This window comes from Buceros rhinoceros, unplaced genomic scaffold (genome assembly GCF_000710305.1).
Source record: "Buceros rhinoceros silvestris isolate BGI_N320 unplaced genomic scaffold, ASM71030v1 scaffold2412, whole genome shotgun sequence".
Lineage (NCBI taxonomy): Eukaryota > Metazoa > Chordata > Aves > Bucerotiformes > Bucerotidae > Buceros > Buceros rhinoceros.
In genome coordinates, this window is record NW_010399273.1 from 31,852 (window position 1) to 50,315 (window position 18,464).

At 42.2% G+C, this 18,464-nt stretch overlaps 1 protein-coding gene across 1 annotated transcript in view; it reads left to right on the plus strand.

Moving 5' to 3' along the window:
- LOC104489235 (breast carcinoma-amplified sequence 3-like) overlaps positions 1 to 15,609 on the plus strand; it is a gene marked incomplete at its 3' end in the record, with an annotated part of 42,476 nt that extends 26,867 nt beyond the window's left edge. Inside the window, exons 7-9 of the mRNA XM_010131377.1 lie at positions 10,401 to 10,501; positions 14,026 to 14,222; positions 15,512 to 15,609. Coding sequence (XP_010129679.1) covers positions 10,401 to 10,501; positions 14,026 to 14,222; positions 15,512 to 15,609 — 396 coding nt within the window. The remainder of the gene's footprint in view (positions 1 to 10,400; positions 10,502 to 14,025; positions 14,223 to 15,511) is intronic.
- Between the last annotated feature and the right edge of the window lie 2,855 nt (positions 15,610 to 18,464).

Sequence of the window (18,464 nt, forward strand, 5' to 3'; positions counted from 1 at the left end):
CAGCAGGAAGCCTTACATCGTCATTTCCTGCTTCTTATTTCCTTTCTTCTTTTACCCCTCCTCTCTGAATTGACTTTTTCACTGCACTGGAAGAATGGACAGTAGCTGAAATACTTGAAACGCAGACAATTAACACTTTAATGAAAAAGCCTTAAAATCAGACAAAAAAACTGCCCAAAAAAGGTATTGAACAAACTGAGAGGTGATTTCTGTCCTCTGGCTCTCTCAAGGGCACCTTCACATTCCAGGCAAGAGTTTTGGCTCATCAGGCCCAATTTTGTGGAGATGACTCGCAGTTGTCAGAAGCAGGCCAGTGACAAGAATTAATATATTAACTGGTACGCAGAACTCTTTGACAAATTGCTTACTAAATACATCAAAATTGATTGGACATTCTGTGTTTAAATTGACAAATGACTGCATTAGGGGAAGGAGGGAAATCCATTAATTACAGCTGCCCTCAACCGTAGGAGATGTAATCGTATAAATATAGATTTTGTTAAAACAAAAGTCTGTGCTTTGCTATAGTGTTGCTGGTAAGTGTGCTTGCACCTCTTTGCTCTTAAACCTCCAGTAGGAGGTTTTGAAGACAGATCTTTGCAATCGGCTTTTAAATAATCAAAGCCCATTTCTGTTGTGTTAAAAGAAACGATGCAGTGCTGCTTTATCCCACGCTGACCGCTTCTGGAAGTTGTTCCTCTCTCGGAAAAACGGACACGTAGCTGAGGCTTCTGCTGTCTCATTAATTGTTTATTCGAAATGCAGTGTAATTCCTATCCCACGCTGCTCGGGTTGAAATCAGTGCTCTGTATGCTCGCTCTTTGTTCCTGTGCTGCTCGCCAACTAATGCTTGCAGGGCTGTTACTTATTTCTGAGGAAAAATTTGCACTTGGGTTAGGCCTGAAGATATAATCAGTTTTATAGACTTCGTTAAGGGATTCTTGAAAAGATTACGGCCTGTATTTATGGCTGCCTTTGACTTTTGGCTGTTAGAACAGATTGTCAGTTCTGGACCAACTGTGGCACGTATCTTGCATTTTAATGAAAATGGCTTTCATTAGAAGTCAAACTTAGGAACTATTCGATGTCTTCAAAGGGAGGGGTTACCCTTTCCTCACTGTTTGTTTGGGTGAAGCGATAACACCATTTCTACAGATAATCTCTGTAACTCTGACATCATGTTTGTGCTTCCTGCTCCCTCTAATGAACGCTGTGCGCTCCGAGCAAGACTTCTGTCTCTAAGCAACATTGCGGTTCTTTATGGCCTGTTCTGTATTCCTTTCGTGCGTTCCGTTGATGGAGGTAAAAATGCCATATATAGAGCTAGTGAATGTTGTGCAGTGGAGAGCAGGTCTGAGAGTTAAGAGTGGAGACTCTTAAATATCCGTGTGAGTATGTGCTGTGAAGGCAGATACTATGAAAAACAAGCTATGAGGCATGTAATCGCAGCGGAACTGCTGCCATGCGAGTTCCACCGAGCAGACACAGAGAGGAATCTGGTCATTCTGGTCTGCAGGCCTTTCTCTGTGCGCAGCTGGGTGTGATGGTGGGCTGGTCCTGGGCTAATGAACTGGGACTGATGACTACCTTTAGTGTTCTGCCTCTTCTTAGCCTTGGACCTCTGTTTTCCTTCTTGCTCGCTTTTGTGTGTGCACATTTAACAGTGGGCTCTCGCTCTCTCACTAATATGAAAGAATATATGTTACAGTACATACCGCACCGTATACACGGCTGTAGTGGGTGTGTGTAGCATGTTGTGTGAGGCGGGAGCTGGGTCTTGCTATGTGTACGTTCAGTGTCTGTTGCCACAGAGCTTGATTCAAATAATAAAACTGATCAAAACCAGAGCCTGTTCTGTAACGACAATTATGCTATCGTGTAGTTACGAGGTGTTCAAAGACTTTTGGCTCGGTTTCTGTGACATCTCTGTGTAGCCGCGGTTGGACGTGGGTTTGGAGCAGTTGGTGCTCTCAGCTGCCCGTTACCACATCTTTGCTGGACTTTACTGGTTCTGCAGCAGTGCTGTGGGCACTTCAGAGCAAGCTTGTCCAGTTTAACATAATCCGCTGATGAAGGGTATCTAAACAAAGCTCTCTGACCCTACCCTGAAGTGGGTGAAGCCCCCTGGAGTTTACACGAGCTGCCACGCTGTGGAGCGGGAGAGGAGTTGGAACCAGCAGTGGGGTGCGGGTTAACGTTTTAAACGGCCGTCACTTTTGTGTGCTGGTGGTACGAATGTGCCCGAAACTGCCGGCCTTTCAGATGTCCCTGTACACCACAGATGTGGGTCTTTCTGCTCCGAAGGAGTGTTAGGAGCTTCAGAGAGCAGAAAGCACACGCCATTTGTGAAAAGTCGGAGTGACGGAGTCGGGCATGCAGAGCTACGGGTGAATGGTGGAGCTGCTTCATCTGTGCTGAGCGGGGTAAACCAGCCCGTGGGTGGATGGAGGGAGACCCTGGTCCCAGGACGTCTTACGTTTTGATGATGCCGCCAGGTTTTTACCCCTATTCTCCAGCGGAGGGTCGTGACTAACCCTTCAGTAGTTGTGGGCACAGCCCACTGCAAGATGGGAACCTGCGTTACGTTGTTGTTTTGGTATTTTGTCTACAGCCGGCACACAGCTGAGAGGTCATGTAGTTACTTGGGTACCTTGGGTGTATGTTTAACTTCATTATCCAAACAGGAATTTTTTTTATATTTCCTAGATTCCCAGTTTGCCATTATTATTCTTTCGACTTGAAATTGCCTCTACTAGTCTGTCGTTTTCATGAAATTCTGCTTTGTTATTGCCACATAATAAAAGAACACAACATACTTTGTCGAAGAACTTCCCAGGTCTCTGCATCAGTAGTTTCAGAGAAGTCGTGCAGAAGTCCTGTAAAAATGCAGATCCTCCAAGGAAAAATTTATAATTCCTTGAGATTTTGGGGAGGACATTTCTATACAGAAAAATGAGTTCAGAATTTCGTGAAACCAATTCTGAAGTGTTTATCACGACTTTGGTGTTTTCTCCAAATATTACATGTAAACATGAGTGTGTGTTTATATAAATATTTATGAACACATAACTGAGTGATACAGATAAAATATGTTGTAGAAGAATTTTGGCCATTTAAATATTTAATATGTGGATTTTTTTACTGTGTTTATAGCAGATCTCATATATATATTATAAAAAAAATATGTATAATGACTATGGTTAAAAAGATCCCATTGAAACTGATTCTGCGCGTGCGTTTCTCTTACAGAATTGTTAGTTACGTGCATTTGGGGTTTTCTGGCAGTAGTCACAAACAGTGAAAACAGAATATTCAGGTTTGCTGCTTGCACTTGGAGGCGTGACAAATTGCAAGCTAATCCGGATCACCTTCCCCTTCCAGAAAAGATGTTTCTAATGAAATTGTAGTTCATGGTATGTTTTTAAGGGAAAACTATGTTTCCCTATAACTGTAACCTGCACTTCCTGCTCCCTGCAGGAAACAGGATTGAGTGGTAAAGGGAAGCAAATTTAATTTCTGGCTGAGCGTAGGACTGTTGGGGTAAACAGGAACGGGGCAGATGTTCTTTCATGACAGAGCTGCGTCACGAGGCAAACCATGAGCCACTCTAGAGCTGTGATTGGTGTTTGTGAAATAATATAGACAAGGTGGAGAAAAATGATGTTGGTAAGGTGCACTGGGTACTGGCAATGCATGGTTAGTCTGAGATGTGTATATGCCTGGGTGTTTGCATGGCTTCACCGGATTACTGAATGCTTGCCCAGCTTAATCCATATTTTATAAACTCAGTGCTGGAAACAGCACTGCGTACAGGAATTAAAATACTTTCAGATGTGTACAAACAACAATAATGAACAATAATGAACAAGGGCACATGCTGAAATAGTTCTTTACTATTCTTACATGGTCATCTGGAACTTCTTAGAGAGGAGTCCATCAACACGAAGGGGTCAGTTTTCAAAGCAGTGTACAGGGATTTAGCCGCGCGACTCCTATTGACGTTAATGGGAGTCAAACGGGTAAATCCCCACGCACCGCTTTGAAAATTTACTACTAAGCCTCTTGACTTCTCACTACATACTTTGATTGTAACAGTAATCCATGGTTAACATAATTTTCCCGACAATAATGTCAAACATACTTTTGAAGTCAGTGAATTATAGAAATAGTTACCTCTTCCATAATTCTTTAAAGATGGCCATCAGATGGATTTTGCCATAGGTTCGTGCAGTTGGAATTACTCTTTAACTCGGGAAAGAATATAGATGTTATCCTTTGTACCACTGATAGTCTGCTCACAGACTGAGCATTTAAAATGTTGAGCAACCTTAAGATGCTCCATACTGGGAGTAATATCAGGTTCTAGCTCTGCCCAGCTTTAAATGTTCATTGTACTTGACCGGTTTCCTCTGGGAACTTCGGAAGTAGAAGCTGGAGTTAGCACAGTGAACATGTACCAGCCTTGCAGTGCAGCCAGGGGTAACAGTGGAGCCTAAACACCTAATCACCACCTTTTAGGGGGAAAAATGCCAGGCTGTTGACTCTCAGACCAGTGTAAAGTAAGGAACAAGTAAAGCAGTCATCAAAGCTGGGTAAGTCTAAGGAGAATTCATAAATTCATATCCTGATTACAGACCTACCTATTCCTTTAAGATTGAAGTGTTGATACAGAGAATGGATGATCTATAAAGCACCTAATAAACTGTGGGTGATATATAAATAATGAATGTAAGTCAGCTGGTGGCATGAAAAAACTGTTAGGCTGGCTAAACTCCTGGTTTACGCGGGATTTTAGCTTAATTTTATGATGTTTATGCATACACAAGAAAGTCCTAACGGGGAAAAAATGAGTGGCGAGAAGTTATCGGTAAAAGAGGATGTTTTAATTTGCATGGCGTCCTGCTGTGGAAGGTCACAAGCTGAGAAATGCAAGAAACCCAAAACTTTGTTCAGAAAAGTAGCTGTTCAGAAAACTCGATAGTAAAAATTCATAGAGCATATCACCAAACTGCAGACAGTTTATTTTAAACGTGGCTGTAAGCGTTCTGTCTAAAATCTGGTCTTCACTTGATTGTCTAAGTGGAGCAGAGGGAGAGTCAGCCAGCGTAGAGCTGTGCGCTCTCAGAGAGCTGGAACTCACTAAGCAGTTGCTGGACATCAGCCACACAGCAAATCTGACTGTGGGATGCCGAAACCAGCCTCTGATGGAAGTGAGGTAACACCTGCAAGGTGGAACCTGTTGAATTGGAAGTGCCTGCATGTAGACCCAAACCAGAACTGGCAAATTCTGCTTCTCCCAGGCAACACGGTGTAACTAATGCGCCAGTAGTTCCAGAAGTAGCATGGAGTAAATCATTCAAAGAGAAGCACTCCTGAAGCTTGTTGACAAGCGTGTGATTACCTCAGGTCTCTAAACCACCGTGATCATTTCAGGTGAACTTAGGAATCCCACAAAAAGCATCAGAATCAGATGTTAGTGTGTGATTGGTGTGAAACCGAGGGATATGCCATTGCTGTTGTGTGGACATCGCTAGAGCCTGCACGTGGGCACAGGATAGACTGCGGTTAACACGTTAGTCAGGAGTACATTGTTTCTGTTTCTCCTAGGTTTTAGAATCTTAGTTAAAATTATAAATGTTGTATATTCAGTTGAAAGAAAGGCAAGCTCTCTGGGCGTCTGCAGGCATGTGTGTGGCAGGCAGCACAGACCAAACCGTCTTTAGAGTCTGCCAGTGCCTTTGCTCTTGATTTGGACAAACATGCATCCCTTAGAGAAGAGCACATTGGGAATTTCGTATATAACTCTCAGTTAAACTGAATGGTGTAAAGCTTATTTATATAAATGAGAAAATTGAAACCTTTTGGTTCGAGAGGTACACAGAACTGAGTAAAACTAATGATTTATTGTTCACAAATTAAAACCATAAGTGCGCCCGCTACAATTGAGCTGTAGTGTTTCTTTGTTCCAACACTTCTCTGCTGCTGAAAGATGACAATTTATGATTTTTGAACGAATAAAGAGTTGTCTTAGCTCCAGGTATTTATTGTATAATTAGCCCATCTCTGAACAAATCCGCTGTTTGTTAGTTCCAGTGTTCGTCAAGCTTGTGTGTTTGTCTAGGTCTTGCTCACGTGTCAGGGAAGCCTATGGAAATTATTTGAGGTTAATAGAAATTGTTTGTTTGCTTTATTTGTCACTAAGTATGATGGCAAAATTTCAAAACAATGGGGTTTTCTTCATACTTAATCATTGAACTGTGTGAATCAGGTCTTGGAGTTCCAGAGGAGCATCAGCTCGGCTGTATTTCAGCCTTTGTTTTGGCTTGTGTTGAAACTTCTGTCTCCACAGTCACTTCTGTGCAGTTTTGCTGGCACTAACAGTTATCATGCAGATGACTCAATTTGTAATGTGGTTTTTTCAGACACTTGCCTTTAATAACCTTTTCTTCATTATAGTAGTAAGATTAGTGCTGTGACTGCAGAGAACAGAGGCTGTAAACTTGGAAACTTCACCTTAGATTGTGGGGAAGCACCTGCACCCTCGATTTTGAGGGTAGAAAATGAGATGAGGGTGGTCAAGTCATGAAATGAGGTGAAGAACAACAGTTTTTGCTGAGATTGTTTTTCCTCAGTTACATGTGGAGTGGTTCAGTAGAACTGGTCAGGCTGGAGGGACAGGAATATATTCCAGATTTTGAGTTGATGCAGATCAGATCACTTTTCACTTGAAAGAAGACAGAGATTAAAGGTGCTACTATTATTTCTGAGCAGCTCAAAGATGTTTTTTGCCCCTTGCCAAGTATTTATGGCAGAGCTCTGGTTTCTGCTGTAGGTAGCACTCCAGTTTTTAAAAAATGACCTCGAATGCTTGCTCTGGAGTTTTTTGCGTTTATAAGTAGACTTTATAAACTCATGTCCTGTTATACTGCATAAACAGAAGGTTTATGTTCCAATTCTCGCCTTAGATTTTAAATAAACGCTCATTTTCTTTGTACTTTTCTATTCCTTGGGTAATTGTACAAATTTCCGCAGGTTTGGGTATTTCTAGATGACACGAACTCCGTTGCTTTCTGATATTTGATATATGTTTGTTCCAGATGTTGCTGTAAGAACAGCAGAAGTTAAAAATTGGCATAGCTCAGACACAAAGCACTGAATAAATTATTTTAGGGAAGTACAAAACACCTGCAATTGCCAGTAAAAGATTGCTGTGCAGCGGGGGCTTGCTTGTGCCTTGTCTCTGTGTGTGCTATTTGTGACTTTTCCCAGCGAAGGAGAAGCTACAGGAGTGCAAGAAAACACACTGCTTGCTGCAGCGCTGTTGAAGAACTTGGATTTTATTGTTTGCTCCCCTGTATTATAGTGATTATTTGGCAATTGAAAAAACTCAGTGTATTAGGATGCAAATAGCTTTGCTGATGTGCAAGGAGCTGGCCAAAGTTTCCAGTGCGAATCCAGATTTTCCCAGAATTAAGCTGGAAGATAAAAAATTACTTTGGAGCTCGACTTCCTGGAAATGTCACTCTGTGCTTATATTAGTCTTGTCATGGAATGTGATACCAACACAAGAGGTGTGTGAACCTGAAATGAAGAAAGAATCGGTTTCACGTTTTAGAACATATTTGTTCCTGTAACTTCAAGGCTGTTTTAAACTTGAAAAAAATGTCCATATGTATGTCTGTAATCAGCAGTACAGCGGTGGCAGATCTCCGGCAAGGATCACTTGTCTTACACAGTCGTCTCTCCCCGAACGCTGCTCCCGCGCAGGGCAGTGGGAGAGGAGCTTGCTTTGCGTGTGGTAAGGCTGGGACTGTCGTTACGGGATCCTGCTATCAAAACCAGACTCTCTTTAAGCGCCTGCTTTTGTGATAGGTGTGGTACATAAATGCTGTTTTATTAAATAGCAAAATAAATTGCTGAGGTTTGACCTCAGCTAAGGCTTTATCGCTGTTGCCCTTCTGGTGAACTCTTAAGACAGAGCTTTTTCATGGAATTCAGCATGTCGTCACTTTGTGGTGGAAAGAGTTAACACTGCGCTCTGAAGCTGCACTGAAACATGTGTTACTGCAAGATGGACGCGAAGCTGTGATTCCTCAGGAAAAGGCATACAGTGTGGGACCAAAACGATGCTTAAACTTGAATTTCTTCCTCGCTGTAAAACCTTGACTCTCCAGTAAAATGGGAGAGTATTACGCAAGGGAGAAGCAGTTACAAAGCAGGGTGGGTGCTGCTCCCTGGGCTAGTGTTTGCAGCTAGTCACCGAATAGCAGCTGCCCTAATCTTGACACCTCTAGTAGTTGCCCCTGGGATAGAAATAGCAAAAAAAACTCAGAACAGTCTGTAAAGTTCCTCTTGGTTTGAAAGCAAAACCAGCTGCTAGAGATATGAGAGGTGGTTAGCGGAGCTCGGTAAGGGGAGAGCCTGCAGTTGATCAGCTGTGCCCTCAGAGCCAGGCATGGCTGCAGTTGGTAGAATTCATAGCAGGGAAGGCAGAACATACAGGAAGATTAGGGCAGCAGCAAAACCTGTCAGAGTAACGGTTTCATTTCATCGGTTTCGAATATAAACATGACTGCTAAGGAAGAAGTGTGGGCATTACGGTCCCACGTGCAGATCTTCACTGTGATAGTCCTCTGTTGGTGACCCGGGAGGGCGAGGGGTGAACACGGGTTTGATACGCACTGGGCAGACGCATCCCCCCGTCACTGAATCAGATCTGACACGGCCGTAACGAAGGAGGTGAATGTAGTTTCCATAGTATCTTGCAAACTGACGGACGCACGCTGCTGAAATAAGGTCTGGGCTGGCCGAGGTGTGCCCGTACACACACGTGAAGGTACCTGATGGCAGGCCCGTAGCGGATGCATAGCGCCTCGTGGGAAAAACTCGTCGCTTGCTAAGAACGTGTCCCGAGGTATATGGCACTTGGAGTAATTCTGTACTGAGTTGGCCCCGAGCTGGATTTGGCGTGGTGCAGGTTTCAGGGTAAGGACGCTCTGCGATACAGAGGTGTTAGCTGTGGTTGGGTTCCCGTACCACAGGCACAAACAGGATGGAAATCCCGTTATCTCGTATAGTGTATGGATTTATGAAAACCCGGTGCTGTTTATATTACAGAGGCGCCGTGCTGTATTTATGGTTACAGTTGTGTCTGCTTCGCCATTATAAACTCCTATTATTAGGAGTTTACGACATGACTGTAAAAATTTGTAGTGGGTGGAAATTTGACACATAAAGGTCAACCCTGCAATAATACAGTTTTTAAAAATCTATTTTAAAAACTTTGAGTCATTTTTAGATTATGTGAATAGAGAAATATTGATGTGAATTTTAGGATTATCCGGTATCAACACTATAGCATAAAACTCTCTTGTTTTACCAAAGTAAAAATGCCATCGTTGCCTTCGCTTGTTTTGATTTTGCTTTTGTGGTGTGTGCTCTTCCCTCAAAGCGGGGTGTGGTGCTTGGTATCGAGTCCAGGCCTCCAACAGGCAATAAGCAGGTTCAAGAAAATGAAAATTACCTCCTGTCTTCCTGTCTGGGGTGATTGCTTGCGTTTAGCTGCTTCCAAACTCTTTCAGCTTTCTCAAGTGTGAAGTTTTAGTTAGAGCAACATAATGCTGCCGCCGTAGAAGGCAGCGCAGCTAGACCTTTGCTAACGTATTGAAATGGCTCAAGGACCAGGCATCGTGAAAAATTACCACACCTTTACTATAATGAGTCTACAGTTCTCTCTGTTTGTTGTGGTACTGCTTGAACGCTGAGTAGTGATTTTCCCCAAAGTTGTACGTATATGAGAATCATTCTAAAAGTGGTTTTTGCTGTCACCCGGTCTACAGAGCTGAAGAACTTGCCGCCTTCTGTTGTAGTGAGTCCTTGTGAAGATGAATGGGAGCAGCGGATAGAGGAACAGAATTAACTTAGTTTTGCTCTGTGAATTGAGACTGTTTGTTTGTGTCCTGGTTTGGAAGCACTCTGTGCTCAAAGCCGGCGCAGGTACCAGTGCCTCAGGATGGCTTTTGGCAGCGCTTTAGCACAGTTCGGATTCTGAAGGGTCGGGGTAAAGGCTTGTATCATCGACAGTGGCTTTTTCCAGGGTTAGATTTCTCAAGACAGATGGTCGTTGTCTGTATTGGGCTGCTCTGTATTTTTATTAACTACCTTGGGTTAAAAGAAGAGCCGGTTGGGGTATCACAGTGGCTCTGTGTATACAGTCAAATCAAAGAAGAAGAATATTTTCATCACTTTTGATGTCAATATTTGAGCTCTTTCTTTGCTCCAACATATTGTCACAGATTTAGGAAAATATATGCTTTGTTGTACCAATAACTGACTGAAAAAGCTTCTTCAAAAAGCATTTAACGGTAAATCTGATTTTTCAATTTTCTGTTTTGTTTCAGTGGTTCCACCGGGGAGCCCTGGACCGATCACTCGACATGAGTCATACGACAGCTTAGCGTCTGACCACAGCGGGCAAGAGGATGAAGAGTGGCTCTCACAGGTATGCTTCTGGGGAGTGTTCCAGTTCCGGAGCGGAACAGCAGTAATATCCACTGCAAGTAAAATACACAACTTCCCTCGAAATGGAGAGCGACCTTCCAGCGGGCCAGGGGTGTTGCTGTGTGGCTTCACTCCTGACTTAACGTGGTATGAATCTGGTGGTCTTTGTGTTTTATACAAATTATACAAGCTATATGAAAAACCATGTAAAGCCCCCATCATTGCTGGCACCGGTCACATCCTTGAGAATTTCAGGATGAAGGAGGAAGTTTAAGTTGGCAGCAGAAAGTTACCTCTGCCTTTTTCTCCTGACATGGTCCTTTTCAGACATAGATAAAGGAAGTTGGCTTGGCAAAATGATGGTGTTTTTTCGGTTGTGGCCTGTGCCACATCTACTGCATTTTAACAGAAAAGTGGTAGATTAACTGGTTTACTTCCTTCTCTTTCTGGTTATTGGTTACTGCATTTCCTGCTGCTAGTTCCTTTGGGTTATGGCTAGATACAACAGCGCTTTAGAATTATCATGCTTGGTGAAATATTTTTATATACGGTTGAATCTTTGTAGTTTTATCCATTCTTGCTTTGTTTCAGTCAGTGATGCTTCTCTTTAAGAACTCAGTACATACTCGACTGTTTGGCTCAAAACATTATTTCAGTTAAAGAATGTAGGTCATGAATAATATACTAAGAATTAGTTCCTGTTAGAAGTAAAAGGTTAGAGTTAAATAAATAAATATTAGAAATGCTCTTGGATTTACCAAAGCAGTTACAGGGTTCCTGATCCATGGAGTTCATCCTGACAAATTAGGTGGGTTTCCTTTGGTTTAGGAACCGTGTCTTTATGGGAGTGATGCATTAAATGTGTTGCTTGGGTGTTTGGCATAAAAACGGAATATTCGTGGGTGTGATTTGCTTCTCCCACTGGTGAATAAATCATACACAGCATTTGCCCGGGATGAGAAGTTTAGTTTCCACACATACTGGTCTGGGAGCAGCGTTCATTGGGGAATCTAGTCATGTGAATCCACTTCCCTGGCCTGAACATTGTACATTGATGTGTCTTACTCGCTTACGCTGTCTCTCATCTGTCAGAGCATAAAGACGGTGAAACTGCGCAATCTGTGCAGTCGACAGGAATTTTATCACTGAGCTCACGGGGGTCAAGATTTCCCCTGCAGTTTTTCACCCATCCTCCCCAGTGCTGTTTGGATAGTTTTGCGTATTTTACTGCTGTGGTGACTTCCTGGTGTAGTGGGCAACCTCAGGAAAAGAGAGTGAGGGAAAAAACCCTGCGTTATCGAGGTGGTTTGTTACTAATTCTTGGAAGATATAAGATGTCAAAGGAGCTCAAGACTGCTTGAATTTCATCACATCTATCCCTCTAGAAGAGCAAATATAAATATATGTGTTCTGTGATACCACTTGGGATTTTTTTTTCCTAGCAAATATAAAGCAATCCCAAGAGATGTCACAGAACACCGATAATCCAGAGGATGCTTCTGGAATGCTTAATTTTTGCTAAGTGAAAAGAGCGGCGATAGCTCTTTTGAGCAGGAAGATGCTCGCGTTTGCTAAGCAAGCCACTTTAGATTAAGCCTAAAGTGCAAGGATGTTTTTCAAAATTAAAGCGTTGTTATCATCAGTAACAGCACGCAGCGAAAAAACACTGCCCTTCACTTCAACTTTTCAATTAGAACAGTGGGTAATGTGTGCTGTCAGTGTGAAGTAGATACAATATGTTTGTCCTGCACACAACAGGAGAGTGAATAGGAACATCTGGCCGTAGCCTCAGTAAAATTGCAAAGGCATCTGTTTACCTCTCGGCTCTGTGACACTGATGGTTTCAAGCTTAAAATATACAGATTACTTTATCTGTGGCCTAATTTACACTGCTACATAAAAGCTACTTGCCTCAGAAACGTCTGCAGTCAGCCCGAGTTACGCTGAGATAAATGCAGAGCTGGCAGTAGTGCTAAGCAGGCTGTGCATTTGTCGTCTCATGTTAGCGGAGAACTTGGAACAACATTATCCAGTGTTTAAAAATGCGTCTTAAAGAGTTAAGAATCGCTACATCTGTCATATCTATACAAAAATATATTTTCATGAATTTCCTTGCTAAATGGCATTTTTGCTGTGAGGCTGGTCATTGTTTCAGCAGAAATTGATAGGAATCGAATAGTCTATTTTTATCATCTTGGAAGTATGAAATGAAAATATTAAGCTCTGGTGAACTCATATTTCCTTTTTCTGACTCGTAAAGGCTCTTTTTTTATTTTTAAAATTGTATTACAGAGACCTACGCTTTGTTTACGCTTCTATTTACAAGGCCCAATTTTCCTGCTCCTACACCTTTCCAGCAATGTTACCATCCTAAATTTTCATGGTTGTTCACATTCCTAGTTGGCTCATTTAAGAGTTTGCCAGGATTGATACTCATCAGGTTTGCTGGGAAGAGACATTTTTAAAGTATTTTGGATGCTTCATTTACTGAAATAACATTGTTCAAAAGTTCATACTGGTGCAAGTTCTCACTGGGAGCCGTTACCTAGAGGAAGATCTGAACATTTGAAATGATTGTTAAACACATCACCACTATTCTCAGTGTCCTTTGGAAGCAGGCGTGGAACTACGTGAACTACACGTCAGGAACACACATACAGATACGTATCTCGTATCCACCTGGTACACAAGAGATGTGTGGTTGTTCATTGCAGGCACACACCCTTACTTCTGGTCGAACTGCGGGAATTTTGGTTAACTGAATCTGTGTGTTTGTAGCCGCCCTTCTGAACTCCACGTGTTGCATGTAGATGTTTATATGACATCTGCGTAGGAGTGAGCGGGACCTGTCTCACAGCGCGCTTCACAGCACTCTGCTACAAGTCCCGTGGCTTTCCAGCAAGATGGTCTCTGCCAGCGGTGTCCTCAGATACGCCAGCAGTGATTAGGAGCTTTGATTTGAGATGGAGTTCACACCGTACACGTGTGAAGCAGCGCTGTTTAATGTGTGAACTTCTAGAAAGCAGCCGTGACAGAGCTGTAACAGCTTGCGTTTAGAGGGTGCATCCCTTGACCTGGTCAGGACTGAGGCTGTCTGGGGGAGGCAGACTTTCAGTTCCTCGGTCTGCTCTGTGTAGATGCAGATGGAAATGTGTTCCTCTCTCTGTTGCTACAGGTGCAGCTTTTTAGAGTTATTTCGTAGTGGCAGCTGGATGAGTGAACCCTCAGGCGAAGTGATAGCCAGGATGCACTGGGTCTTCAAAGAGTTTAAGAACTGAGGTGCAGTGTCCTCAGGCTGGTAGTTCATGAGCTTTTGAGGCTCTGCAAGAAGCTCTTGGCTTTGGCTGGAGCATCCTTTCTCTAGGAAAGATGTTGGGAATTTTCCCTCATTCAGCGTTTCTCTGAACCGATGGCACAAACCACTCTTTTTGCTTGAGAGCAGCAGGATTGTGGGGGTTCCGGGCATTGGAGGAACCATTCAGTATATTGCAGTTCTGTGTTACGCGTTTCCCCATCTTCCCACAGGTCGAAATAGTGACTCACACTGGGCCTCATCGACGCCTGTGGATGGGCCCACAGTTCCAGTTCAAAACAATCCATCCCTCAGGCCAAACGACCGTTATTTCATCCAGCTCCTCAGTGCTGCAGTCGCATGGTCCAAGTGACACCCCGCAGCCTCTTCTGGACTTTGATACAGATGATCTTGATCTCAACAGTCTCAGGTAAAAATAAAATAAATTTACGAGCTGTTTCATGTTTGTTGTATGAATAACGTGCCTCATGCTTAAAGGAGGCTGTTTGTGGAGAACAGGTAATAGTTTTCATCAGGCTTGTCCAGATAAAAGTCTTAGAAGTAACAGCAAAACAGTAAAAATCCATCCAGGCCAAGCAGCTTAGATTCCTTTCTGCTGCCCTTCTTGGGTAAATGACAGTGAAAGGCAGAGCAAAGTCTGGTGGCCTTGCTCAACGTCGTCTTGGCTTTCACAGTTTCTGCATTGCTTAATAAATTCATTTTCTCAGACGTGAGTCTTTATGCCGCAGATTTAGATGCTGACTGTGAAGTGGTCAGTGTGTTGGAACAGTAAGTGGACTTCTGGAATGTTTTTCCCCTCCCTGTTTTTTTCCCCTTTGTTTGCTTCCTTTCTTGGAATTCTTTTTCATGTATTTAATTCATCCTGAATTAGAACATTGGCTGGGGGCAGTGAGTGGGCCTGGGGAAGGGAAGGAGGGAGAGCGAAGGTAAATGTGGGGCTGTATTTACTGCCAGCCAGCGATTTTTTTACAAGTGCTTTCCGCACTGTGTATTTGTGTCCTGTTCAGTAGCTCTCAAGATTTAACAAGTTTCCATGCGTCTGACTCCGCATGTGATTTGAAGTCCAAAGTTCTGTGGTGTGGACTTGGACTGTTTGGGATTCTGTCTGAAACTCTTACGAGTGAAACGAGAGAGCTGGATAATATGACTAATCCCATTAAAACTGGACAGATTGTCCTTGGACTGAAAATATGTGGGTTTGAAATGTGTGATTTCTCCTTCTATGTGATTACTCCCAAAAGTAAGGATATAGCTGTCAAAGACTTTTTTTTATATCTATATATACACATACGCAGAAAGACAGCAGAAATTTCAAAGAAATGAATATAGATATATAGAGACAATTACAAATGTGGTTTTTCTCCTAAAGCGGCAAACAAAATGCTCTGTTCGGGAGGGCGATAGAAGCTTTTTAACCAGTTGGGTGGAGTGAACTTTGTCCTTTGAGGCTTTCTGAGAGCTCACATCTGAGATGTTGAGTTTGGGGGTACTCACTGCGTGTCCAGTCTCAGCCTGTCTCTGGATGGGCCGTCCAGATCTCGGCTCCACAAAGCAAAGGAAGACAACAGATCTCGACAGTGGCCTGGTTGAGACATAACCGGTTGCTCCCTTGGTCCAGCTGATGGAGGTTTGTGAATCAGTCGCCGCTCACCTGAGCTGTGGCTCTGACACAGGTGGTAACTCTGACTTACTCCTTAGGATCCAGCCGGTCCGTTCAGAGCCTGTCAGCATGCCGGGGTCATCGCGTCCAGTCTCTGATCGCAGAGGAGGTTCAACGGTGATTGATGCTACCTCAGGTAGAAACACGCTGATTTCATGTTTTGTTTGATGTTCCTGGCGTTGATCAAGCTTGTCTTTTTTTTTGTCTGGTAATGTGTTTACAAACCATTGCTGTATACTTAAAAGGATATCAGGATTTTCAGCAGCACAAGGGGGTAAGTGTTGGCTTATACAAATACTTACTGAAAGCTACCATAATCATGACTTTTTTTTTCCTCTTACCCCTCAAATCTGAAGTCACAGCATTGTGGTAAGGTATGAACACAATATTTACAGTAAGTTTAACATGAGCTATAGAATTCTAAGAACCGCCTAAACAAAAAAGCAGAATGTTTGAAGTACAAACACTGAAACACTTTTATTCATGAATGCCTGAAGCATCGACTATTACAGTTCCATCTCATTTATAAAATAGCTTTCATTGAAATGTAATCATGAACGTAACTGATTTCTGTGAACAGTCAAGGCAACAGGATGGTTTATCTAATGTTTGTGTAATAGGCACATTTCCACTGCTCTGCTCTGAAAGAGCGTGTAAATTTAATACTGCAGAGGTTTTGTTAATATCAACATAGTAATATACGTACTAGAAAGTTTTCTTTTTTTCTCAGTGGTGGGGTGTAGCCTGTATAAAGAAACAAGGACAGCAGAGCTGTATATAGCGTCTGAAGGGTCCACACAGCAGGATTTTGTCAAATAAAATCTCTCACAAGTAGAATTATTAAACACACAGCATTAGTCAAACGGTCAAGTCAGAGAGGATTTTAATCTGTGGCGATTTGAAAATCCCTGGAGACTGCTGATTGGATTGAGGTTAAACTGTAAAAAGAGACTGTAACACATACAGAACCCGGTTTCTGAAGGTTGTTTTAAAGAGAGTTAAGATAAAAGCTCCTGTTCCAGAGTCTGCTATTGATACAAATTCTGAGTTCAGGATATTGCATTGCCAAATTAATTTATTTGAGTATTACAGGATATTTCTTAGATGTGTTTATAACCGAGTTCAATAATAACTACGTTTATTTTGGATATTGAGAATTGTCATTATAAATTCCATTTTCAAATATTTAAAACTTGTTAAATTAATTCACGTTGAGCTTAGACAAACATCTGGTTACTTAAAGGGAATTTTATTAGTTTTCCTACATGACAAAATAATTTTGAAAATAATTGTTGGATACAGATGAAAACATAAATGTACTGGTTATGATTTTTTTGGACTAGTTTATCTCTGCCCGATACCCTTAAAAGGTTACAAGCTCGAATCACAGGAGTGCTTCTCCTGTGTGTCTGTCAATTCAGAGTCAAAGTGATTAATGACACAGCTGTGCTTCGCTACCAGCAGGACCGAGCGAGCTGATGCAGGTAGAGATATCTGGGTATCAGGGTGGTTGGGGTTTTTTCCTCCTGTGTATGAACGGAGCAGTGCTGTTACCGAGAGCAGGGATATGTCATAATTCTGAAACACTGCCATCCTGTAACTGCAAGCGTTCTAAAACCGTGTTATGCCATGTGCAAGGGAAACAATGAACCACGTAGGACTGTGCCTCTGTGGTGCTAAACAATCTTTCCTGAAGTGCGGATGGGGCCTTAATATGAAATGGCTCATGGGAAGGTGGTGAAGCTCCGTTGGTAATGCCTTTAACACGTGTGTCCGTATTAAAATCACCAGAGTCAATTGTGTATGTTCTGATGACATTGAAAATTTATTTACTGTACAGCAATGACTCAGTTTTCTTATAACACCTCATATGTCTCTTATAAACAATACATGGATTCTGTTAGGGACATGCTGATAGCAATATTTTATTTAACTTTGCTGCCAGACAGTTTGGATTTGAATTGGGTTTTGATTCAGGGGCTTTACCGTCTGTTTGTGGTTTTTGTATTGCCTGATCCTCGTTCTTTCCCATGCAGAAATTATTGGTCTGAATTTAGGGTAGATATGCCAGATTACGTGTGATGGTGTAGGGATGTGAATTCTGTTGCAGAGTAAAGGAGACACAAGACAAAAACACAGACTGTTCTTTGAGCTCTCGTGCTATTCTTGTAACAGAGCCCAGCAAAGGCAAGAAGAGTGTTTTATGATTACTTTCTTCTCTTCCCACCTTTGAGATGTGCAGAAAATTACATTAAGCTCCACTCTGAACCTAAAGGTTTTATTTCAAGTGCTGTTCACGTACAACATGGCGTTTTTTGTGTTACAGCCCACTGCTGTAAGTATTCTCATTTCCTGCTGTTACCAAGGCATGCCCTAAGTGGCTTATGTTCTCTATGGAGAAGAAATGTATTGGAAAATACGTTTTTAGATTTGAAGGACTTTTAAGTAGGTCATAAATTTTTACTGCCTCAGCTGACCCAGGAAGTGATTCTTCAGTTATGACCCATGTATTTGAGCCTGTTGCACTTTATGAAGATGCTTATCTGGCTGTTTGATTGCCTGTTGCTTAGAGAAATAACCAGCGTGGCGCCTCTTCTTATCTAACTCCATCGCTTGTTCGTCCTATCAAAAGATTCCAAGTACATGTTTATCATCTCCCATTATTCTCCTGCCATTCTTGATAGCTTCCTTCCTTCTCCCCCGTTGGTGACAACTCTGGTTGCATTTAATAAGAAATTTGTGTGATTTTTTTAAATTACGATTTCCGCGTGTCTGTAAACACGAGTGTACCAATGACAATATTCTCTCACAAGATCATTTGCAAAAATCTTCATTTAAAAAGTACGAAGCTCTAATTCTGTTATCAGTAATGAAAGTTTACAATGGCATTTTCAAGGTGGATTGCTCTATCAGTAAAGATTATTAGATAAATTTTAAAAATGCGTATTTCGATATGGCTATCTCAACGGGACTTAAATCCTCCTAAGATAC